The sequence below is a fragment of the Bubalus kerabau genome, chromosome 5 (assembly GCF_029407905.1).
Source record: "Bubalus kerabau isolate K-KA32 ecotype Philippines breed swamp buffalo chromosome 5, PCC_UOA_SB_1v2, whole genome shotgun sequence".
NCBI lineage: Eukaryota > Metazoa > Chordata > Mammalia > Artiodactyla > Bovidae > Bubalus > Bubalus kerabau.
Genome location: NC_073628.1, coordinates 110,811,290 through 110,837,865, shown reverse-complemented (window position 1 = coordinate 110,837,865; position 26,576 = coordinate 110,811,290). Strand labels below are relative to the sequence as shown.

The window sequence follows — 26,576 nt, the reverse complement described above, 5'->3', positions numbered from 1 at the left end:
TCTTCACAGTTAAGCTCTTATACCTTTCTGCATTCCCTTCTCTCAATAAAGCTGTCCTTAACCTCAGGGCAAACTCTCTGCCTTCCTCCTGTTCAGTTTGACTTTGGCTTCTCTTCCCCTTTAGACAACTGGGGATCTGACAGCTCATGTCCATTAACTCCTACCAGTAGCCTCTACCACCACATCCCACTAATCTTCCTCCCCAGCCACTTTACTTCCCCCAACTATGGAATCAATCCATTCATGTATTTTCTTCACATTTCTCTTGGGTTCCCAATACTTCATACAGAGAAAGCCATATAAACATGCTTCATGGAGTCATTACAAATTTAAGATTTATTGTACAACCTCAGCTTCCCTGGTAGCTCAGACAGTAAAGTGTCTGCCTACGATATAAGAGACCCAGGTTCAATCCCTGGGTCTGGAAGATCCCCTGGAGAAGGAAATGGCAACCCACTCCAATACTCTTGCCTTGAAAATCCCATGGATGGAGGAGCCTGGTAGGCTACAATCCACAGGGTTGCAAAGAGTCGGACACAACTGAGTGATTTCACTTTCTTTTCGTACAACCTCAGGTAAACTTTGAAAGCTACTCAATAATTCCTTTAACAGCACCAGACAACAATTTTGCTCTTGCTCACAATCTATTTTATGATATATATATAAAAGAATACCTATTTCTCATACATATAATCATACAAATTATGAAATAGTAACAAATTGTTTGAGATCTGGAAATTACAGAGAAAAACATTTAAAATATGTGCTTATATTACAATATTTTATGTGGTTTTTAATTTTATCAATATCTATTTCTTTAAAGTGTTCCTTACTTGTAAACCTAAATATAGTACTGGTGCTAGGAAACACTGAGAAAAATATTAAGTATTTCAGTTTTTATTATGAAAATATCATTTCTTTACAAATAATACTGGGAACCCTCTTCATTAACTTAACTCACCATATTCATGCTTAGAAGTTTTTTAATGTTGAATATTTAAATGGAAGACTTTTTTTATAAAAATAGTTTATAAACCATCAAATAATTAAATATTTTATGATATTAAGACCACTGTAGACATTGGTCAAAATCAAATCCATTTACATTTCCTGTAACTTTCCACTAGATTTTCATAAACCATTATTATTTAATTTTAGAATTTTTCTGTAACTTAACAAATCCCTTAGTGATAAAAGTTTCTAGTATTTATTTACCTGCATGAGTCTCTCCAACTGATAGAATTTACAGTGAAGATCTTCAAAGTTGTTTTTGTAGAGGTCTCGTAAACCATAGTCATACATGATTTTCACCAAAACACAGAATGCTTGTTCTTCTGGCATCTACAGGAAAACATACACATATAGAACATGACTGAATGGCATGTGACCAGAATGTCAGAAACATTCCTGCATGTTATTAGACCCCTGGATCAGTGGTTTAAGGTCACTTGGGAATGAAATTCTTCAGAGCCAGCATTCTGCAGAGACATAGGTAAAATATATGCTCCAAGTTTTGAGCTCCCTCATTTGAGATGAATTTCCCTCTTTTGTTAATTTTAATCATCCTTTCATTTACTCATTAAACCATCTTAAAAATAAGTAATACAGTCAGATGATATCCAAAAAATCAAAACAGTGTAAAAGTATATGAAGGTTAAAAAAAAGTCCCACTCCTCTCTATCCTTATAACCACTAACCCCTGTGTCTGCCTCCCACCTCTTCTGCATAATCCCAAAACTACTCTTAATAATTTCTTGTGTATCCTGTCAGTTTATTTATGCAAATAAAAGAATTGTACTTATTTTATTTTCCCTTTCCTACATAAAAGATAGCATTCTAAATACACTGCTGTGTATATTTGCTTTCCGCTCTCAATAATGTTCCCAAAAGAGGGATTGCTGGCCCAAAGGATAGAATGTTTTTAATTTTGATAGGTAGTATGATATTGTCCTCCCAGAATTTTATTGATGTTGCTTATTTTTCTCACTATAAAAAACATTTTTCAGCTGTTTCAGAAGCTTATGAGCTTCTCTCATTAAGATTTAAATGACAAAATTTGATATACCTTTCCAGAGATATTTTTATCTTAACAGAGAAAAAAGTCTAAAATCAAAAGAACAGATCTCTAAATTATAGTATAAAGCTGAAAGAATTTAGAGAGGGACATATTCAATATTCTAGAATCTGTACCAAGCAAACAGAAAAAGTTGTCCTTACTCAAGGTTGTAGGATGTACCTATTATGTAAACATTTAGTTTAAATGTCATTTCTTTCAAAGTCTGACCTTGGCTGTTTATGGTATCTGACACATCTGTTAGACTAACTTCCTGCCTGTATAACTGAATCAAGTAGGGTTCTATTCACCCACTTAGAAATGGAACTGTTTATCGGAGTCCCTACACAAATTGGCCACTTCTGTTTTCTACTATAAACCATGAAATATGTGAGTTAGTTAGAATCTCCTAAAGTTAAATAATTACAGTTAGCTCTTGTCATTTTGCTTCTCTAAATATTTGCGTATTTCTTTTTTTATCTATGAGTTGGGGGGCTTGGCTTTGACCCCAGCTGTTCAAATCAGCAGACATCTTTCAGTTTATTTGCAGTTATCTGGAAGGTAAGCACACTATATTTTCTACCCCTTTACCAATTCTGCACTGAAGCTTCAGTTGAGACTAACGTGCACTTATACAGTCACAGTACTTCTCTTATTACCACATTCTAAACCTCTTCGTCTTCTCTCAGATCTCTACTAAAATGGCTATACAAAAAAGCTGCAAGTAAGATAACTGTAACCAGCCCTGGAGAAATTAATTCACTTAATCTCTCCTTCTTTCTGAGTGATGGTTAGTTGAATATTTTACCATCTGCTATCTCATCTTATTTCCTTGAATGTGGTACAACCATTAAAGCAAATGTTTAAATGCCCTTCAGCATTCATATATGCAATCTCTTAACATATGAGATCATGCACTGTTCTAGGCCCTGGATACAGAGGCGAAAGTAGAGTGTTGTCCCAAAGGACAAGGAAATAGGCAAGTCAACCTGAGTTTGATATAGACACAGAAGTTCTGGAGTAGGGGAGGCTGGATGTGTGGAAAGAGGAGTGAGATGCCACTACAGTTACAGTGCAAACAGAGGGGTGGCTGAGTATGAGCTAGATCAGAATAAACTATTCACAAACATGACAAGAGACGTAAATTTCTACTGTGCTTTTAGGTATGGAGCTTAAGGTCATTCATATTCATTCATTCCATACTCCTTCTCTCTTCCTCTATCCCTGAAAGCATCTCTGTCTTTTATCTCTTGGCCCCCTTTCCCCTCTCTCTCCTCCACCTTCCCCATGTAACTGTCCCTCTCACACATACATATCAACTTTGAACTTGATCCCTGAAAAGAAATCCTTAATAACCTTTATTAAAAAAAAAAAATCTGGATTTGTTGGGAGGTGGATAGCCTTGGAGTTAGTATCCTTCAGGTCTAGCTTCAGCAATACAGTCAAGGTTTTGATTTTTAGTTAGTTCATGGGTCACATGAAAGTCATAGACTAAACCTATAAAATATCAGTCCAGCTGGGATAGAATCAATACTGACTATCTGTGAAGACTAAGGTCAGATATAATAAGCTCTTATGGGATCTCAGATACTGCCTTATCATGAAACTGACTAAAAATGAATCCCTGTGAAAACAGAAAAGGCTCGCTAACAAAACGAGTAAGAAAGTAATAGGAAATATGTATAATCCTTTGGAAAGTGGAAATTCAACTTCTCTTTATAGTTTAAAGATGAAATGGGATCTGTTTAGCATCTTCAATTAAAGCTTCCCCTGGTATTTCTCTCTCTTCAATTAATATATTCATTATTAAAGCAGAAAGTAGGGTATGCACTCAAAATTTAGTAAAAATCTCAAAGATGTAAAAAATGAGAATACCTAATAATGTATAAAATATAGCTAAACAACAAATACTCATGGACATTTACACCACAGAGAAAAAAGGAAGTTCACACATAGACTTATAATGGTATTTTGCTTTTGAAGGGTAAGACAATGCATGTTCATGAAATATATGTCAGTAAAATGTCAACAACAGGGAGTGAAGGCTGAGATGAGATTTGATGATATTGTAAAACATAAGATACATGATAAAAATATATTTTGGAAATAATAAACAATAATCACTTGTAGCCACTAGTGGCTTCATGATGGCAGGAAAAACAACAATAAATTAAAATTTTGCAATGTAAATAAATATAATATTAAAAATTCTAATAATAAGTTGGGAGATAGGAACCTAGCATTAGCAATGGCTGGATTTTACCAAAACTCATTAAATATAGAAAATATAAATAAATTGGAGTTGAGAAGCACATCATTACATGTCATTTCCATCAGACAAAACAGACAATAAACAGACTCAAGAGTCTAAGCAACAGTAGAATATGGCAAAATAATTATTAATTCATTTTCAGTATTTACAACTTTTCTGTTTTTAATGTTATATAATGTAAGTTTATATCATTAAATTTTTCCAAGTTTTATTGCGATGTAATTGATGTACAAGAGCGTGTAAGTTTAAGATGCACAAAATGATGGGTTTTTCTGATTTATATATTTCTACATATATATAAATGTATGTATAATTATATCCATATCACCTCACATAGATATTATTTTTGTTTTTTATTGTGAGAATTTTTGAGTTTTTTTGTGGTGAGCAATTTTCAAATATGTAATATTGTTAACTATATTTACCATGCTGTACCTTACATCCCGTGAACTTATTAATCTAGTGACTGGAAGTTTATACCCTTTCACCATACTCACCCATTTCTTCCATCCCCCACACCTGGCAACTACCTACCTACTCTGTTTTTGTAACTTCTCTTTTTTTAAAAAAAGTTTCTGCATGTAAGTGACAGCAAACATGTCGTTCTCTGACTGACTTATTTCACTTAGCATAAAGCCCTCCAGATTCATTCATATTGTCACAACGAAAGGATTTCCTTTTTATGGCTGAATACTGTTCTACTCTATGTGTATACCATAGTCTCTCTTATCTCCCCATCACTCAGTAGACACTTAAGTTCAGTAGCTCAGTCGTGTCCGACTCTTTGCTACCCCATGAATCGCAGCACGCCAGGCCTCCCTGTCCATCACCAACTCCCGGAGTTCACTCAAACTCACGTTCCTCGAGTCGGTGATGCCATCCAGCTATCTCATCTCTGTCTCTATGTCTTCATTATTGTAACTAATGCTGCAATGAATGTGGTGTGAAGGTATCTTTATGAGTTTGTTTGTTTCCTTTGGATAAATACTCAGAAGTATAATCACTGGATCACATGTTAGTTCTATTTTTCACTTTGTGAGTAACCTCCCTTCTGTTTTCCACAGGGCCTGAACCAGTTCCCATTCTCACCCATAGGGTACAAGGGAAACATTTTCCCCATATTTGCACCAACACTTATTAATTGTTGTGTTTCTGATGATAGCTAGCACTGTGATTTGATTTGCACTTCATTAATGATTAACATAAAGACTCTGCCTGCAATGTGAGAGACCTGGGTTTAACCCCTGGGTTGGGAAGATCCCCTGGAGAAGGAAATGGCAATTCATTCTAGCATTCTTGCCTGGAAAAATCCCATGGACAGAGGAGCCTGGTAGGCTACAGTCCATGGGGTTGCAAAGAGTCAGACACAACTGAGCAATTTTCACATACACATACATAACGATTAATGATGTTGAGCACCTTTTAATGTACAGGATGGCCACCTGTATGTCCAGAGGAAAAGTTTTCAACCTATCACCAGTGAGTATGATGTCAGCTGTTGGCTTATCACATACAGCCTTCATTATGTTTAGGTACATGTCTTCTATATCCATTATGTTGAGAGATTTTCTCATGAACGGATGTTGAATTTTGTCAAAAGCTTTTCTGCACCTATTGAAATAATCATATGATTTTTATCTTTCACTCTACTAATGTGACACATAACTTTTATGATTTCCATTTGTTGACCTATCCTTGCATCAGTTCAGTTCAGTTCAGTCGCTCAGTCGTATCCGACGCTTTGCGACCCCATGGACTGCAGCACGCCAGGCCTCCCTGGCCATCACCAACTCCCAGAGTTTACTCAAACTCATGTCCATTCAGTTGGTGATGCCATCCAACCATCTCATCCTCTGCCGTTCCCTTCTCCTCTGGCCCTCAATCTTTCCCAGCATCAGGGTCTTTTCTAATGAGTCAGTTCTTCACATCAGATGGCCAAAGTACTGGAGTTTCAGCTTTAGCATCAGTCCTTCCAATGAATATTCAGGACTCATTTCCTTTAGGATGGACTAGTTGGATCTCCTTGCAGTCCAAGGGACCCTCAAGAGTCTTCTCCAACACTACAGTTCAAAGGTATCAATTCTTCAACACTCAACTTTCTTTATAGTCCAACTCTCACATCCATACATGACTACTGGAAAAACCAAGGCTTTGACTAGATGGACCTTTGTTGGCAAAGTAATGTCTCTGCTTTTAAATATGCTGTCTAGGTTGGTCATAGATTTTCTTTCAAGGAGCAAGGGTCTTTTAATTTCATGGCTGCAATCACCATCTGCAGTGATTTTGGAACCCCAAAAAATAAAGTCTGTCACTGTTTCCACTGTTTCCCCATTGATTCCCCATAAAGTGATGGGACCAGATGCCATGATTTTAGTTTCCTGAATGTTGAGTTTTAAGCCAACTGTTTCACTCTCCTCTTTCACTTTCATCAAGAGGCTCTTTAGTTCTTCACTTTCTGCCATAAGGGTGGTGTCACCTGCATATCTGAGGTTATTGATATTTCTCCCAGCAATCTTGATTCCAGCTTGTGCTTCATCCAGCCCAGCATTTCTCATGATGTATTCTGCAGTAAGTTAAATAAGCAGGGTAACAATACACAGCCTTGACATACTCCTTTCCCTATTCAGAACCAGTCTGTTTTTTCATGTCCAGTTCTAACTGTTGCTTCCTGACCTGCATACAGATTTCCCAAGACACAGGTCAGGCAGTCTGGTCTTTCCATCTCTTTAAGAATTTTCCAGAGTTTGTTGTGATAGACATAGTTTAAAGCTTTGGCATGGTCAATAAAGCAGAAGTAGATGTTTTTCTGGAACTCTCTTGCTTTTTCCATGATCCCCATTGGAACATGGTGTATGATCCTTTTAATGTTTTGTTCAATTCAGTTTGCTGGTATATTGTTAAGAACTTCATTTTGATATTTGGCAAATCTAATACAGTTAAGTTTAAAAATAAAATAAAATAAAAAAAAAAAGAACTTCTGAACTATATTTATTAGGGATATTGGCTTATAGTTTTCTTGTAGTAACCTTCTCTGGTTTTGATATTAAAGTAAAGCTTGCCTTCTTAAAATGAATTTGAGAGTTTTTTCTCCTCTCCAACTTTTTGGGAAGAGTTTGAGAAGGATTCGTACTATTTCTTTAAATGTTTGGTTTTAATGTTTGGTGGTATGCAGCTAAAATCATCTGGTCCTGGGGTTTTCTTTGTTGAGGAAGTTTTGATTCCTGATTCAGTCTCCTTACTTGCTGCTGATCTATTCAGACTTTCTATTTCTTGAGTCTTGTGTATTGCTAGAAATTTATTCTTTTTTTTTCTAGGCTATCCAATTTGTTGGTGTATTGCTTTTCAAAGTAGTCTCTTGTTATCCTTTATATTTCTGTAGTATCAGTTGTAATGTCCCCTCTTTTTTAATAATCTCATTTATTTGTGTTCTCTTTGATTAATTTAGCTAAAGGTATGCAATTGTGTTTATCTTTATCTCTTTTGAACATTTTTAGCTTAAAGTCTATTTTGTATGATATAAGCATAGCTACCTGTACTTTCTTTTGGTTACCATTTGTTTAAAATACTTTAGTTCTATCCCTTCAATCTCAGTCTATGTGTATCCTTAAGGCTAAAGTGAGTCTCTTTGGGCAGCATATTATTGGATTCTGCCTTTTTTTTTTCTTTTTCCAATCAGTCACTCCATGTCTTTTGGGATAATTTATCCATTTTCATTTAAATTAATACTGATAAACAAGGATTCATTATTAACATTTTGTTAACTGTGTTTCTCTTTGTGAATTCTTTGACCCTTGCTTCTGCTCTTGCAGTCTTTCTTTGTGCTTTGCTGACTCTTTGTAATAGCATGCTTTGATTCTCTTTTGTGTATATACTGTTGGTTTTGCTTTATGGTTAATATGAGCCTTATATAAAATATCTTATGACATCCTATTTTAAGTTGATAACAACTTAACTTTGATAGCGTATAGAAACTTCATACTTAATGTTTCTTCTCACTTCACACTTCAGTTATTGATGTCACAATTTACATCCTTTTTTTAAAATATGTGATAAAAATTACTATAGTTATGGTATTTGTTTTACACTTTTTAAAAAGAGCTGTAAGTGAATTATGTTTTACCAGTACACATTAGAAAATCTGACTCTGACTATGTATTCATCATTGTTGTTGCTCAGTCACTAAGTTATGTCGGACTCTGTGACCCAATCGACTGCAGCACGCCATACTTCCTTGTCCTTCATTATCTCCCGGAGTTTGCTCAAATTCATGTCCACTGAGTCGGTGATGCTATCTAACCATCTCATTCTCTCCCACCGTCTCCTCCTTTTGCCTTCAATCTTTCCCAGCATCAGGGTCTTTTCCAGTGAGTCGGCTCTTTGCATCAGGTGGCCAAAGTATTGGAGCTTGAGCTTCAGCATCAGTCCTTTCAATGGATATTCAGGTGTATTTATCATTACAAGTGAATTTTACAATTCATGTTTTTATGATGTTAAATCAGCATCCCTTTATTTCAGCTTAATGATGCCCTTTAATTTTTCCTGAAAGGCAGGACTAGTGATGCTGAACTCCCTCCGCTTTTGTTTGTTGGGGAACACATTTATCTCTATTTCATTTACAAAGTTCAGCTTTGCCAAGCCTAGTATTCTCGGTTGATATTTTTTTCTTTCACTATGTTGAATATATCATCTCACACTTTCTTGGCCTTCAGTGTTTCTGTAAGAGACTAAACAGACTTATAATAAGTCTGGATAAACCTCTTCTTCGGGTGGGGCTGCTGGCTGTGCACCATGGTCAAAATGGTCACTAGCTGGGCTTTGCAATCGCCTCTGGATGGGCACAGTCACAGACTATGTTCCTTGGCAGGGTGGCACCAGTGGTTAGACTGGCTGGGCTCCATAGCTTGATGGTACTAAAGGCTGGGCTTTGAGGCTGCCCAGAGTGACCCTTCGGGCTACCTGGTTATACAGTGGGACAGGCTGTGCCCAATAGTTGGGCAAGGTTGCTGACTTCGCTCTCTCTCTGAGCAGGGCTGTAAGATGCAATCGGCAGCTTGCTCTGTTTCTCTGGCCAAACTTCCTAGAAGATCAGGACTGGAGCCTAAACCAGCAATTGTATGGGGCCTGTGAATTTGCTTCCCTGCCTGGCCAGAGCAGTAGAACAAGCTCCATGGCCAGTATAGCTCATTGACTGATGATCTACATCAAACAAACTGCCAACCAGTATCTCTGACCAGATGAGGTCACTGGCTTGGCTCTACACATGGTCAGAGCTATGGGCTGGGAAATCTCATTGAATGCCACTGAAAGCAGTAATGTGGGCTGCAAAGACCCTCTTCTCTGTCACTATCTGATCTCTTCTGGTCAAGCCCTGCCAATTCCCCTACTGATCTCTATTAGGTAGAGCAAAGTAGCCCTCCTAGAAAGCATCTTGCAACACTGGGGGAGCTGGATGTCCACCTTGGGTTCTCACTTTGGGCTGCTGTAAGGATAAAGCTAGTGGTAAAGAACCTGCCTGCCAATTCAGGAGACACAAGAAACATAGGTTTGATCCCTGGGTGTGGAAGATCCCCTGGAGGAGGGTATGGCAACCCACTCCAGTATTCTTGCATGGAGAATCTCACGGACAGAGGAGCCTAGCAGGCTACAGTCCATAAGATCGCATAGAGTCAGACACGACTGAAGCAACTTAGCATGCGTGCAAGGATAAAGGAGATGTACGTGAGGGACAACACAGGCATGCGGTAGGGGACCAAGGAGGGGTCTTTCCCTCCATGAACACAGAAACTATGTCTTACACATCAACAACTATCATAGTGCTTTTATAGGTAGGTACACAAAAGAATTAAAATGAAATGGGTAAAACTTTTTATCCAGGTAAAATTACAAAAGTAAATTTATTTTCTTTTTTTTTTATATGTATAATCTCATTTAACTCACTCATCAGTTTTACTATGCAGGAAATATTTACTACTCCCATTGTAGAGGTAAGGTATATGAAGCTAAAAGAGATTAAATCAAAAGAAAGGAAATTACTACTAAAGTGCTTTCTACTGTTAAAATGGCTTCCAGAAATATATGCTCTCACAAAGGAAGTAGCAAAATGTGTTTCTTTTCATGTAAATAAGAGCACTTCTTATGTATCACTGAGAAGAATGATCCATGAGAAGAATGCCCCCTTTCTGTTCCTCACCCTTTTTATTACAAAAACAGTGACAGCCTACAGTGTCCAGGCTCCCCTAGGAATTAAGGCACACAATCAGGGTAATGTCTGGGTTGGGGTTTATTATATAGCACAGCTGTGTCTTTGAAATTTTACTTTCTTTTAAGGCTGATCATATATGGCACTTGGAACATAAAATCTCTGTTATTCACTTTAGCTGATGAGATCATTTCTAACTTCGTCTTAATCCCAAAGCTCTTTGTGGCATGTAGTAATTTCTATGCCCCCACTAACTGCTGGATTCAGATGACCTAGGTTCAAATACCAATCCTAGTTGTAACCTTGGGCATGCTACCTCCCCAGGTGTCAAATTTCTCTTCTGTAAAGCAGGGATCATGACAATCTACTTCGTTCTGAGGACTGAATGAGATAGATGTATAGCTCTTAGACCTTCCCTGATATATAAGTGACACATGAAAATTAACCACTACTATTGTGCACTCAGCCCCTTGCGAATGTAAAAACCTGCATGTACCCTCAGGTATGCATATTTATATCCCATGATGAGCAAGAGGGGCTCCCCTTGTGGGTCAGCTGGTAAAGAATCCACCTGCAATTCGGGAGACCTGGATTCCATCCCTAGGTTGGGAAGATCCCCTGGAGAAGGAAACGGCTACCCACTCCAGTATTCTGCCCTGGGGAATTCCAAGGACTGTAGAGTCCATGGGGTCACAAAGAGTTGGACACGACTGAGCGACTTTCACTCTCACTCACTAAACTGCTGGGTACTGCTGTAACTTTGTATCCCCCAAAGCTCTTAGCACAGAGAGCTAAATAAATCCCAAGTATTTGATATTTATTTAAGATAATTTTAATAAAACTCTGAATAAATATGCCTTAATCAATGAAGGCATGTCACTCACACAGGGCAATCAGTTGGCAACTGTGAAGGTAAAAGTCAGCAAAAATGTAGAAAAGGATCAGTGTGAAAGTCGAAGCAAGGGGCACCCAAATGTAACTATATTAGTACTGGATTTCAGTATTATAGTAAATGATAAATGTAAGAAACTTTTGTATTATCTGTATTTTGTATTGGCTATTTAGCTTATGAAAGTGAAGTCGCTCAGTCGTGTCCGACTGTTTATGACCCCATGGACTACAGCCTACCAGGCTTCTCAGTCCATGGGATTTTCCAGGCAAGAGTACTAGAGTGGGTTGCCATTTCCTTCTCCAGAGGACCTTCCTGACCCAGTGATCGAAGCCGGGTCTCCCGCATTGTAGGCAGACACTTTACCCCCTGAGCCACCAGGGAAGCCATTTAGCTTATATCGCAATTCATTTTAAAAATCAGTCAAGATCTGAAAATCAATCTGGAGCTGCACTAGCAAACTTCATTTTACTGTAAGAGTGGGTTCCCCCACTAAGTAGCATTGAGGCATCCATCTATTTTTAAAAAAGCATTAAAATGACTCTTTAACTTACTGTTGTTGTTGTCGTTTAGCTGCTAAGTTGTGTCAGACTCTTTTGCGACCCCATGAACTGTAGCCTGCTAAGCTCCTCTGTCCATAGGATTTTCCAGGCAAGAATACTGGAGTGGGTTGCCATTTCCTTCTCCAGGGAATCTTCCTGACCCAGGGATTGAACCTGCATCTCCTGCTTTGCATGTGGATCCTTTCTGCTAAGCCACCAGTGAAGCATTTAACTTATTACAGTGAACTAGACAATCTAATTTATCATTGATATGCAGTTGATTTGTCTAACTTACAATAAAAATAAATCATTGCCATCCCTCTGGGTCGTCCCAGTGCACTAGGAGGGAGGAGGGAGGAGGGTTCAGGATGGGGAACACATGAAGACCTGTGGCGGATTCATTATGATATTTGGCATAACTAATACAATTTTGTAAAGTTTAAAAATAAAATAAAATTAAAAAAAAAAGACAACCATTTGTTTCTCAAAAAAAAATAAAATAAATCATTGAACAATATATTTTAAAATCAGATATTAGAAATTGGAGCACAGTGTGTCTCTAGTAGTGAATATCCATCTTTGCTGTGTACAGGAGCTTTGTCATGGAAACAATATTGCTTTTCTGAGGAAATGATGAGATAAATATTAAAAGCTTATATCAAAATGTTTAAGATATCAAAATGTCATCCACAGCTCTATGAAATACAAAACTAAATACCTGCCTCACGTGCACAATCTGAGAATCAAGCATGATGTAATCACTGTTTATTAACAAATGCTGATAATGATGTGCCATCTGTACTAACAGAGGTTATCACTGAATGGAGCCAGTCTTTAAGCTTCACTGCTTCTCTCTATGTGCTCAGTTATGTCCGACTCTCTGTGACCCCATGGACTGTATAGTCCACCAGGCTCCTCTGTCCATGGAATTCTCCAGGCAAGAATACTGGAGTGGGCTGCCATTTCCTACTCAGAGGATCTATCCAACCCAGGGTTCGAACTCATGTCACTTGTGTCTCCTGCACTGGCAGGCGGATTCTTTACCACTGTGCCACCTAGGAACTCCTGCTTCTCTCTGCAATCAACCACAAAACAAAGCATGCTAAGTACTTCAAAAGTATTTACGACTCACCTGAAGTGACATACATCAAGATTTTTTTGAAGTAAAATTATATGTTGAAAATCTTAAATAACTGTTTAGGATAAAACTAAGTTTTTATTTCACATTATGTGTTTTCATGTCTTTTTGTAGTCAATCTACCTTTTTTCCATGAAGTTAATGAATATTCCACTGATTTTTTTGTTTTCTTCAACAAAGGTGAATGTTAGAGACTATTCCGACAATCATAAATTAATGAGTTTTCATTTTCTGTTTACAAGTTGAAAAGCAAATAGATGAAAACTTCTGAGTGTTTATTTTCCTTTTAAATCAAATACATGCCAAATACATTTAAATTTAATGGCTATTTGTAAGTCTTAAAACATGCTGTTCCACCTATTAGTTTGCTTTGCATGCTCGATATAAACTAGGGTCCAAAAGAAAACTGGCTGGGTAAATAATTATTAGCTTTAGAAAGAACAGCATTGCTACATTCATTCATTCATGACCCCATTAAACCTCACAAAAGTAGGTATAAGTTCCACATTTTAAATATTAGACTAGCGAGGTTCAAGGAAGTTAAGTGATTTGCCAATAACTATACATCTATTGGAGAAGGCAATGGCACCCCACTCCACTACTCTTGCCTGGAAAATCCCATGGATGGGCGAGCCTGGTGGGCTGCCGTCTATGGGGTCGCACAGAGTCGGACACAACTGAAGCGACTTAGCAGCAGCATACATCTATTACATGAAGTCTGGACTTAACCCCATGGCTATTCTCTTTTTGTGCCAGATACAAAATAAAATTACACTTATAATGCATGGTAGTCAACATTCATAGAAACCCAAGGAGGATGATAATATTATTTTCACTTTATATTATAAATGAAGAAACTGATTCTTCAATCTCAGGGAACTTCCCCAAGGTCATGTAACTTGAAAGGTATTAACCCACAATTTAAATTCATAGCTGTGGTTTTTATAATCCTTTGAAGGAATTCGGCTTTGAAAGGACAAAGAAATCTGAGAGAGCTAAATGGGAGGATCAAAAGAGGATTTTTTTTCTTAAGGCAAAATGCCTTGATTGTATTTACAGGACACAGGGAGAAGATGCTGAGGAAAGACTCTTGAAGCACTGATGCAAAAATTAACAGAGAACAGGAAAAATCTCTTAGGTTTATAAGGAAAAGGTGATTTGGAAGTAAAGAAGGGCTTATTAAAAATAAACTCAAACTCTTATATCAAAGAATCACTATAAGATAATGGGATGTATCTGTCTAGTATTCTACTTTCCTATCATCTGATGTCAAAAGCTCCTTTCTTACAGGAACACCATTTCATTTTTCAGGAAGAGCTGATCCAGATCATTACCAGCACAGAGGTGAACTTAAGACCTGGGCCAGGCCTATCAGAACACTTGAACTTCCTGACCTCAGTAACCAACTCAAGAATGGCAGACTCCCAAGGGCAGGCCAGCCAGAATCCTCCAGGGGTTTTGCTTGCTTGTTTGTTTTAAGTACAGGAGCTATAGCAAAAGATAAACATGATGCCTTCTAAATGAAGCTGTAAAACTGAAAAGATATGAAGCCAGGCCAACTTGCAAACTGCCTACTTTGTGTCCTGCCTTTATAAGTTAAGGCAATAAACTTGAAGCACAACAGAGATACAGAGATGCAGATTTCTGATAACAAAATATGAACTCTGGAATATCAAGCATATCAAAATCATCTCTGCTCTGGACTTCCCAGTTATGTGAGCCAATATATTTCCTTTTAAATTTAAACTACTTTGAGTTCATGTTATGTCACATGTAGCAGAAAGATTCCTAAAAAATCATGGCACAAATAGTTTACTTAAATAAGCATATAAAGACACTAGGAAGCCTCTGTTTGGTTACCTCGGACTTTGTAGAATCTTTATGTTCAGGAAAACTAAGAAGTAGCTCTGCTTCTCATTTCTTAAGTTCATTGGTTAAATCTTACCCGAAACTTTTTTTTGGGGGGGGGTGGGAACATTACAAGATTTGTAATTTTAAAATCTTATATTATTTTTAAATGTAGCACACAGAAAAATACATAAAAGTTAAGATTATACTTTATAGAATAAATGATTAAGGAATATAAACAGGTTAGGAGCTAGAACACTGTTTACTCCTGAAGATCCCTCCGTGTCCCCTTCCAGTCATGACTCCCAGTTTCTCCTGGAAGGCCATGATCCTGACTTTAACTATATTGACTTCATTGGTATTATCTGTATTTTCCATCTACATAGCATCCTAAGAAAACAGAGTTTACTTTTGTCATTATTGAATTATACTAAATGGAATCATACCAAATGATACCAATAATTTGCTTTCTTACTAAACTTTATGCTTGTATGATTCATTCACAATAGCCCATGTAGTATAGGAATTTCCCAGGTGGTGCTAATGATAAAGAGTCTGCCAGTGTAGGAGATTTAAGAGATGTGGGTTTGATCTCTGGGTCAAAAGATCCCCTGGAGGAGGGCATAGCAACCCACCCTGGTATTCTTGCCTGGAGAATCCCATGGGAAGAAAAGCCTGGTGGGCTACAGCCCATGGGGTCACAAAGAGTAAGACATGACTGAAGTGACTTAGTATGCATGCAGGCATGTAGTGCAAAACATTCCTTTCATTGCTGTATAGTGTTCCACAATACGAATATACCACAATTTATCCATTTTGATATCTAATTACAATAGTAATATTAGACTATTAGACATTATAATAATGGGCATTTGAGTTGTGTGATCATTATAAACACTGATCCTGTAGTATAAACTGTAATTATGATCCTATTTTAATACATGATTCTAGTGTAAAAGTAGTGAAAGTGTTAATTACTCCGTTGTGTCCTACTCTTTGCAACCTCATGGACTGTGTCCAGCCAGGCTCCTCTGTCCATGGAATTCTCCAGGCAAGAATACTTGAGTGGGTAGCCATTTTCTTCTCCAGGGGATCTTCCCAACCCAGAGATCAAACCCAGGTCTCCCACAATGCAGGCAGATTCTTTACCAACTAAGCCACCAGTGTACAGGTTCTTAAATTTGACTAAAGTATATACTAAGAGTGGAATTGACTGGTATGCATATCTTTATCAGATAAAGCAAAACTGGTTTCCAAAGGAGTTGTGCCTAGTTACAGTTTTTGAAAAAATGCAATACATTTAAACATTCTGGCTTATCCCAAAATAATTCTTTTTTGCAGTTGGAAAGCTTCCATACACGCTGATATTAGTGTGTGTGTATATATATATACACACACACACAGTGATTTAACCTTAAAAAGGAGCATAATCTTCTGAAAGTCTAAAAAAGTATATGTTTGATTAAAAAAAACTTTAAAGCTGCTTGACAATAAATTTGTGAAAGAAATATATTGGTGTTAAAAATTATCCAAAATACTTTATATAGTATTTAGAATAAATGAATATACAAAAAGATATTATTTATTATACTAATAATGATATTAGTGATAATTATTGCATATTTAAATTTAAAGGCAAACACTATAATGATTACAAGCAATCTGCGCTGGAACAGCTTTTTTGAACTATAAATGATAAATTTCTTATAATTCCATCAATGGATGTAACAGCATCTATGTGATAAACATTTAATTCTTCCAGTGCTTTACTGCAAGCTACAAAGAATATTATCAAAGCATCTGAAAATTTCCAAGCACCAGGAAAAGATATTTATTTCTTAAAACTATTCATACATTGAAAAACTTTAAAATTCTAAATTTTTGTTCTTAAACCGACTTTCATTTTTGGTCTTTCTTTCCTCTTAGGCAGTGAACGTGAAATATAAATGACCATGGGTGAGGAAGATAGCATCCCAGAAAGAAGCCGCTTCTGACAATGATTAATATGGAGCTGCCAAAGGCTATCTGGCAGCAAAAAGAAGCCATTGCTTATGTAACTGATAAAAAATTAGTCAGTAAGGCCCTAATAACATATCTCCCTGGAATCCGAGATAGTGTATTTGATGAATTGTTTAAGCTAGACTGTATTCTTCTACCTATTTCAACCATGGGGACAACACGAAATACAGAAAAGAAAAAATTATAGTTAGCTTCTCTTATTCAAATTGGTTAATGGATATATTGGTCTGTCAATGAAATATGCTGATTAATAGAATTATCACATATATTTTCAATAAAATTACAATCTAATCTGTTTTTCACTAACATTGATTATCAGTTTATCTTTCCTCCAGGATTCCGAAGGCATTTCTATATTTCCAGCTATTTTTATAAGCAATGACAACAACTGTGTACTTCTATTAAAGGAGAAAGTGTAGAAACTAGACTACATTTCTATTCATCTTGTGACACACTTTGGAGGCAATTTTGTTGAATATGTTTACAATAGCTGACTTTCCATGACCCTTATAATAGAAGAGTAGATATGTAAAAAAAAAAAAAAAAAATCTGGGTTATTTGAGTTTCTTAGCTATCTGAATCACTCTCTTTTTTTCAGGGAGAAAATGTGTCCAAGTAAACATGAACTTACAGTTAACTAAACTTCTGTTAAGTCTCAGAACAGATTTCCTAAAGTGATATTCTTCTCATTGAGGTTTAATAGATATAATGTGTTTCACAGGGCTACAGGTCTAAAATGCTAAACTGCGACATATTCAAAAATTACTTTGTAGAAGACCAAGCTTCACTATCTGTGGCCTGAACACCAGCTTCTCATCAGAGTGATCATGAAAACTCCTTTTAGAAAAATGATGTTTTGAACCTTGGTGAAAACACCCATCACTGCTTACAGTCTCCAGTCCCTTGTGTAGGGACCTGACTATTCTAGATCTACTAGGTGGCGTTAGTAATAGAACTGTTAGGTAGGTAGAATAGGGAAAAGGAGTCCAAAATGGGGGTGGCTAAAAGACAAGGAAGGGAAAAGCCCGCGAAAATAAAACAAAAGAAGGTCCGAGGACCAGAGTGAGGACCTCAGGTAAAACAAACACTCCCGGCTGGCCCAATTTACAAAGGACAGGCCCAGGGAGAGATAAACATATAAATAGAAGAGCCAAAGCTCGCTCGCTCGCTCGCGCGCCCGCTTTCTCTCTCTCTCTCTCTCTCCTGCGTGCTGGGGCACTCTTCTCCTTGTGTCTTTGGATCGACGTGCCCTCACACCTCGAAGATGGATTTTCCTGCTATCTTCTAAATAAAATAGAGCTGTAACACTAAGCTGTAACACTGATTTGTCTAAGAGCTATAACATGGTCCATTTGAGACCTGAGAGCTATAACACAGTCTATCTAAGACCTGAGAACTGTGACACACCGAGAGGGCTTTAATGTCCGTCACTCCAAATCTTTGTTGTGACGAGACAAAGAGCCGAGGAACATACACTCGCGTGACAGAACTAAGGGCCCAAGAATTTATGACTATAAAGTACTTGATTATCACAGGAAATCTCAAGAATGTGGTCTGTGTGTGTGGAAATGACAAAAAAAGGACAGTAAGAGAATATCAAAAGACCATAAATAGATGATAACCACAGAGAAAGAAACTGAAATCAAAGTTAGAGTGAATAATCACAGTAGAACAACAGTATGTTATTTTTTTCATTAAAGTCAAATGATCAGAATTAGGACCATGAATCTACTATAATTGTTCTTCATTTTCAGAATACAAACCGTAAAAAAAAATCCTTTTGTTTTAAACTTTGTTCTCTTTGCTGCATCTGACATTATACAATGCTGCTTCTCTGCTGAAAATCAAGAAACTCTTCAAAGATCCCTCTTCCTCATTAGCTCTTTAAATAACTGGCATTCCTGGGTTCTATTCTGTTTTTCTTCTTCTACTTATTTTTCTGAAATGATCTGATCCACTCTCATCATTTCAGCTTTGATTTCTCCCCAGAGTCAGTCTCCAGTATACAGCTGGCTGCTGAACAGCTACTCAGATGGCCCTCAAATACCCTCCCTTTCCAAATTTAAAACTAAATTAATCATCAACTCCTAACCTTTTTTCTTCCATTCAATCTCAATGGATGTGTTTTCTACCTCAGCTCAAAATACCATAATTTACCCAGTTGCTTAAGCAATGAAACAAGACATGCTACTTTTGACCCTTCCTTTGTCAATCCATCCATGAAACCTACCAATTTTGCCTCCAGAAAAATGTTTCATTCTTTCTTTTTCTCTAAGTCTCAATATCTTTCATTTAGACTGATATTTCCTAACGGGTATCTCTGCTATTACATGCTTCTTTTCAGTTCCATCCTCTACGTGGATATACGAATTTATCTGAAATGAACATCTGATTGTCATTCCCTTGCTTCAAACTGACTGTGGCTCCTCATTAGGTACAGAACAAAGCTCTATAAAGCCTACATTTCTTGATCTTAAGAAGTCTTTATAATTTTTTCCCTGCCCATGTGACCATGTTCATCTTACATCTCTTTCTCTCCATTCACCTTCTACAGCTATGATACAGAAACTGTTATTCACTGTTCCCTTTATATATTGTGCCCTTTGTTTTGCCATACATTTGCTCACGTAGCAATCTCTACTCCTTCTCTTATCCATCTTGTCTCCACCCCCCAGCCTCATTTATGTCTTGGCAAAGCTACCACCTCCTCTAGAAAGTCCTTTCTGAAAGCTCTCCGCTCTCCTCTTACTCTCTGCATTGCTTTCACCTAGCACACCGTAAGTCTTCTATAGTGACCATCACAAAAACAATGCAGATACAGAGAAAGAATTAAAATAATAGGTATGTGTCTACATTACCTGTGCCCCATTCCAGCCCATAAGGCCTTTGAGAACACAAACAATAAATTATTCATATTTGTAATCCCACGTCTTAGCCCAGTACTGACAACTGATCCTCAATAAATGTTCTGTCAAATGAAGGTGACTAAGAGGAAAGAGAATGTACAAAAATAAATCACAGAAGAGGTAAAAGACTTCCTTGTCACATTCCTTCATGACGCTCCTGGTCCTGCTCACATTTGGGCAGATACCTGGACTTCCTCAATCCTAGTGGGTTCTAGTTAAAAATAACTCCAAATAGGCAATGTATTCCCTACCAGCCCGCAAAATTAATTCTATTGAGAAACTAACTGTCCTGTTCTTGACATCAGATCTCTTATTTTCTCACCAAAAGTACAGGTTTAAAAAGATATGCCATGTGTAATCTCCATCAAGTAAATGGAGAATAGGAAGGGAGGGGGAAAAAAAAAGCAGAAAATAAAATGAATTTGGCAGTACCATGCCATTTATTACATGGAAAATTACTTACATGCAGCAGCAATACAGCAGCAAGAAAAGACTGTCCTTGACAGTACCCAATGTCTTCGTCATAGACAGAGTAGGCCTAGAAAAAGATGAGAGGAAAGAAATATTATAAACATTCACAGATTTTAACCTAAGTGCTAGTTCACATCAAGCTGCCACTTGTTCTTATCCCTGGCCTGTCCACCACAATTTCACTGATCCCTCATCTTGAATGTGCAAGCCATTAGCACAGTGGAATCCTTCAAAGAGGCTGCACATTTCCTAAAGCAATTCTAGATGGCCCATTATCCCCAGATTCATCTTTAGAATCTGGAATAAAAACATGCTCAGAGCACCTAAATTAATTTTTAAAGATCCATTATGGTTTGTGGTCAGGCAGACAAGACTATGGGAGGCAAGTGCAAAAGGTGGAGGAGGGTAGAAGGCTTCTACAGTTGATGCTGGAATTCTAATGCACTATATGGGGGAACCCTGTAATACAGACACCATAACCTAATACACGCTCCCCCAAAATCACCCACTAATGCACTATATGGGGGAACCTTGTAGTACAGATATCATAACCTAATAGACTGTCCCCCCAAAACACCCACTAATGTACTATATGGGGGAACCCTGTAGTACAGACACCATAACCTAATAGACTCTCCCCTAAAATCACCCACTAATGCACTATATGGGGGAACCCTGTAGTACAGACACCATAACCTAATAGACTCTCCCCCAAAATCACCCACTAATGCACTATATGGGGGAACCTTGTAGTACAGATATCATAACCTAATAGACTCCCCCCTCAGATCACCCTCTCTAGCCTCTACATGTTCTCTGACTCTGAGGGACACTTACATATCTGTTGTACACTGTTTTTCTTTTCTCATATAACCCTTTACAATATAAAAACCATTTATGATTCCAGGGTAGTACAAAGGTAGACAGTGTGGGCTATACCTACAGTTTACTGACCCCTGGTTTAGCACAACAACAAAAAAATAATTCAGGTGCTCCCCCATTTATTTTTAAAATACAAACAACCCCAATTGTGCTGTTTAAATCCTGGACATGTACCCCATTCCATGTATCCTATCTGTGGTGCTTCATTTTAGTGAAGGCATCTCCATTTAATGTACTTAATATAATACAATGCACTGTGATTTTATAAGTATAAAAATTCTCTCTGTCCAGGGCAATGATTATCAAAGATAAACAGGAACAGTTATCATATCTCCCATATGCCAAGGTAGTCAGAGTATAAGGACTTGAATTCTTTTTTATTATTAAAAAATCTTTATTGAAATATAGCATATATTCAATGAAATGCATACCTTTTAATTTCACAGTTCCTTAAATAAGTTGAGTCATTCATGTAACTCCATCATTATAGAATGTTTATAGCATTCTAGAATGTCCCTCATGACTCTCTGAAGTCAAACCACCTCCACCCTAGGCTACCAGTGAGCTGATTTTTTCACAATTATTAGCTTTGCATTTTTAGAAGAATTTCATATAAATGGATTAATATATACTCTTTTGTGTCTGACTTCCTTCACTCAGCATAATGTTTCTGAGAGTCTTCAATGTTGTTGAACGCATCAGTAAGTCATCCACTTTCACTACTGAGTAGTATTCCACTGTACAAATATACCACACTTGGTCTATCCAGTCTCCCACTGATGAACATATGGGTTTTTTTCCCCCCAGACTGGGGCTAGTACAAACTAAAGCTGGTTTGTATACACAAGGCTTTTTGTGTATATAGGTTTTCATTTCCCTTGGGTAAATACCTAGGAGTGGAGGTTCAAGGTTCAAATGCTAAGTGTATGTTTAACTTTCTAAGATATTGCCAGATTATTTTGCAAAGTGATTTTCAGTTATTGCCTCCACATCAGCAAAATAGAAGAGTACTCATTGCTCATATTCTTGTCAATACTTTATATTGCCAGTCTTTTTCCTTTTATTAATTCCTGTGCTTTTGACTTAAATCTCTCTGATGGCTAATGATGACACAGAATGTATTATAATGTGTTTTTAGGCAACTGATACACCTTCTTTTGAGGATATCTCTTTGAGTTCTTGTTCATTTGTTTAATTCAGTTGCTTATCTTATCACTGTCGATTCATGAAAACTCTTTATACATTCTGTTGACAGAATCATTATCTGACATATGTATTACCGATATTTTCTCCCAGTGCATGGTCTGCCTTTTTATTGTTTTAATGGTGCCTTTTGAGGAACTGTTGTTATCTTTTAACCTTCTGCCAATGGTGATATTATCATGCCCTCATCTAATGAGAGAAAAATTAGATCACCGAATCATTTCCTAATGAATTTTAAAGAAGCTTTTCTTCATTATAACCAGTTTTCCAAGCTCAGTCTAATTATAAAAACTGAAAGATGGATTACCATCCTTTTACTTATTTTTCTTTGATTTATATAGTTTTATTTATGAGTCCTTATTTGTACTTTTACCCAGAGCTTATGGATCGGGGTGGGTTGGGGTGTGTGTTTGTGTGTGTGTGTGTGTGTGTGTGTGTGTGTGTAGAAGGATTATAGAGAGAAAAGAAAAGGAACAATTAACAAAGAAAGAGGGGAGAGGTTCTAATACTGTCCTTATTTAGTGCATCCCTGATGGCTCTCCATTACTTCTTTTTCCATGAACAAGGAACTCTGAGATTTCTTGATAAGACATCATGTCACATATATCACCAAGGCTTCCCTTTCCCATAAAAGATAGTCTAAGCTGAGGATTCCTTAAAACTGGGGATTTCTAAAGTCAATCATTCTTCATCAGCCCTGACATAATTTTGACAAATGTTTGATCCATCTTTATATATTTAACAGTTACTGAGAAGTGTGCTATGTACATGCACATTTGTGTTACAAGAGAAGTCCAACATAAAACAAGGGTCCAGAGTCCACCAGAGGAGGGATGAATTCATTGAGACCCCATAAACTAGTCTCTAACTGGAAAGCTTAGGATAAAAGTACATATCAGCAGTGTATCGATCTTACTTTCTAATTGTGTTATGGCTTTGGATTAGGTTAGCAACAAAAATGACTTTTCAGAGGCCACCTACTAAATCGATTTTATGATTCACAGTTTGAAAAACACAATGTTCTAGTACGTTCTTTCCCTTGGAGTTCTTCCAAGCACTCTTTGGGTTTAGTCTAAGCCTTCTCTAACTGAGCGGAACCAAATCCATTCCCTCCATTTGAAACTTGCCTCTCTTTAGCACCATACCACCTTGTCCCACTTCTCACTGTAACTGCTTCTCTGGCCAGATGCCTGCTCAAACTGACTTTCAGAAACCAACTGAATAGCACTACTATAATGGAGGAGGTAATTGAACCAACCTTCCGTCTGGTAACAAATTTAATCTATATACAGACAAAATGTATAAAACAACTATCTGAAAGCACTGAGCAAAAAGCAGGAGGAAGAAACTGGAAGGGAGAATAAACTTGGAAGAAGGTAATGACACTGGGTAAAATTCTCATTCTTTATGGCTTTTGCTGGAGCCCATGTGCCAGTGGTGCCACGATGGAAGAATAAAACTTGGATATTAAACTATAGACTTACTGGCTTGAAGAATCAGAGAACAGACTAGGATGACTGTAACAGCTAGAAAGCAAGAGTAGAAATGCTAGGGAAAAAGTAACAGAAGAGAAGCCTTTACCACACCTAGTGTAAAAGTACAATATCCAAGACAATGTAAAACTGATACAAGTATAGACTAATAAATAAAACAGAATAAGAAGTCTAGAAGTAGAGCCACCCTCATATAGTCATTTAATGGCAACAAGGTTACCAAGATAACAGTGAGGAAAGGAGAAATTTTTACATATGTAAAAATGTAAATCTATAGACATTGTTTCAACAAATGTGCTCAAACAATTGGAATCCATATGGGGGAAATTAATGAACCTTTATCCCTAACTTTATTTCATATGAAAAAATTAATTCTAGATATAATATACTCCTAAATATAAAAGTAAAATTATAAAGCTACTCAGGGAAAAGACAGAACATCTTTGTAACCTGGTAAAGGCAAAGGTTTCTTAGCCAGGGCACAGAAGTTATTAACTATTAAAAAAAATAAATGAATACAATAGACATTAGCAAAATTTAGAAAACGAAAACCAGAGACATGACTCTGCTGACAAAGGTCCATACAGTCAAGGTTATGGTCTTTCCAGTGGTCACATATGGTTGTGAGAGCTGGACCAAAAAGAAGCAGAATGCTAAAGAATTGATGCCTTTGAACTGTGGTGCTGGAGAAAACTCCTGAAAGTCCCTTGGACAGCAAGGAGATCAAACTAGTGAGTTTTAAGGGAGATCAACCCTGAATATTCACTGGAAGGACTGAAGCTGAAGCTCCAGGATTTTGGTCATCTGATGAGAACAGATGACTCACTGGAAAAGTCCCTGATGCTGGGAAAGATTAAAGGCAGAAGGAGAAGAGGGTATCAGAGGATGAGATGGCTGGATGGCATCACTGATGCAATCAACATGAACTTGGACAAACTTCAGGAGATGATGAGGGGCAGGGAGGCCTGGTGTGCTGCAGTCCATGGGGTTGCAAAGAGTTGGACATGACTGGGTGACTAAACAACAACAACACTGATAAAAAGATACCATTAAGAAAACAGGTAAACTATGGACTGGGAAAATATTTGCAAATGTATCTAAACAAAGTCTTGAACAGAATATATAAAGAACTCCTCTAACTTGATATCAAAAAAAAACAATTTAAAAACGTACTGAAGATCTGAAAAGATACATCACAGAGAAATATCTATGAATGGTGATTGGGAACATGCCCAAGTGGAGAGGAGATGACGATGGAGGATTCTCACCTCTCCCACGAACACATCAAAAATACACCTATATGTGGGACAGTTCTCACTGAAAACTAACTGGAGATTGGTAGAAAGACTACTGTACAACCAAGACTGTAAGAAAGATCCACACAGAATCAAGTAGGAAGGGAAGAGAAGTGATCAGACCTGTGCCCCTGGGAGCAGACTCAGAGGAAAATGGAAATTATACGGGAAAGAGATCCTCCCAGGGAGTGAATGGTTTGAGCCACATACTGGTGCCCCAACCCTGGGGACCAACACAGGGAAGATGAGCCCAGTGGCTAGTTGGAGGGACAACGGGACTACCAGGAGGGCTGTGTGAAGACTGGACTCCACTTGTGAGAAGCATGCGCACATTTGCTTGCTCCTGAAGCAGGACTCAGAGTGTGGTTTGTAAACTGCATGGGAGGCTGGCCAGCTTCCTGAAGACCACTCCAGTGCCTGCTCCAGTGCTTCAGAAGCCTTCTGGGCCTCAGACCACAAGCAGACTGCCACAGCCCAAGGCCTGACCTACCCCAAATGCCTAAACCAGCACCTTTAATACTCCAAGATACTTTAAAGTATTAAGATGGATTAATTAAGTGAACACAAGAGTAGATGGATAGAGACATCTGATAAAAGAGGTAATAAAATATCAATTATAGAATCTAGGTGATAGATTTATGGATGTTCACTGTACAATTCTTTGAGCTTTTCTGTGTATTTGAAAATACTTTGTAACTTTCAGGGGGAAAATGTTGTTCCTATACTCTCTTCACTCTGATTTGGACTACAGACTACTCTTCTGGCTGGGGTCCCAAGGGAATTTTATATTTTCAGTCAGCAAGTCACTATTTACTGAGTATCTATTATATAATCAAACATTGTGCTGAGGTAGACACAAGGATGAAAATATATGGTCCATGTTCCTCAGCTCAGAATCTTATAGAAGAACTCAGCACATACAATGAGAAAGTACACAGTGAGATGAGTTCCAACCAGAGGGAAAGGGTGCGTAACCAAGCCATACTGCAAGGAATGGAGATAAAGGCAAGGGAAGCATCTTAGACAAGGTGCTACTGTCTTAGTCTTAAAGAAGAGGATGTGACCTGAATTGCTGCAAGCTTGGTCTCACATTCTTGAAGGAAGAATACTGAGATTTTATAGGCATGCTGCATGGTCAAAGGCAGACGATGTCAGACACTGTACTAAATGCTTTCCCACATTCTCAATCAATCCTCACAAAGCCTGTGAGATGACAAAAGTGATATTGAGAGAAGGTAATTAACCTGGGCAAGGTCAAACAGTTAAATCCAGGATCTGAACCCAAATCTTCTCAAATACAGAGCCTATATACATTATACCTTTATTATATCACTGTCGGAGACTGTGTTCTCTCAGAATTCATATG

General features: G+C 37.5%; 1 protein-coding gene across 5 annotated transcripts in view; it reads right to left on the bottom strand.

Annotated features, from left to right (window-relative positions):
• Positions 1-26,576, bottom strand: part of RABGAP1L (RAB GTPase activating protein 1 like) — a 742,566-nt gene that overhangs the window by 263,645 nt on the left and 452,345 nt on the right. For all 5 annotated transcript variants that reach the window (XM_055582719.1, XM_055582720.1, XM_055582718.1 and 2 more), the window contains exons 15-16: positions 20,330-20,404; positions 1,216-1,341 (exon numbers count right to left, since the gene is read on the bottom strand). In XM_055582719.1, the coding sequence (XP_055438694.1) occupies positions 1,216-1,341; positions 20,330-20,404 (201 nt within the window). The remainder of the gene's footprint in view (positions 1-1,215; positions 1,342-20,329; positions 20,405-26,576) is intronic.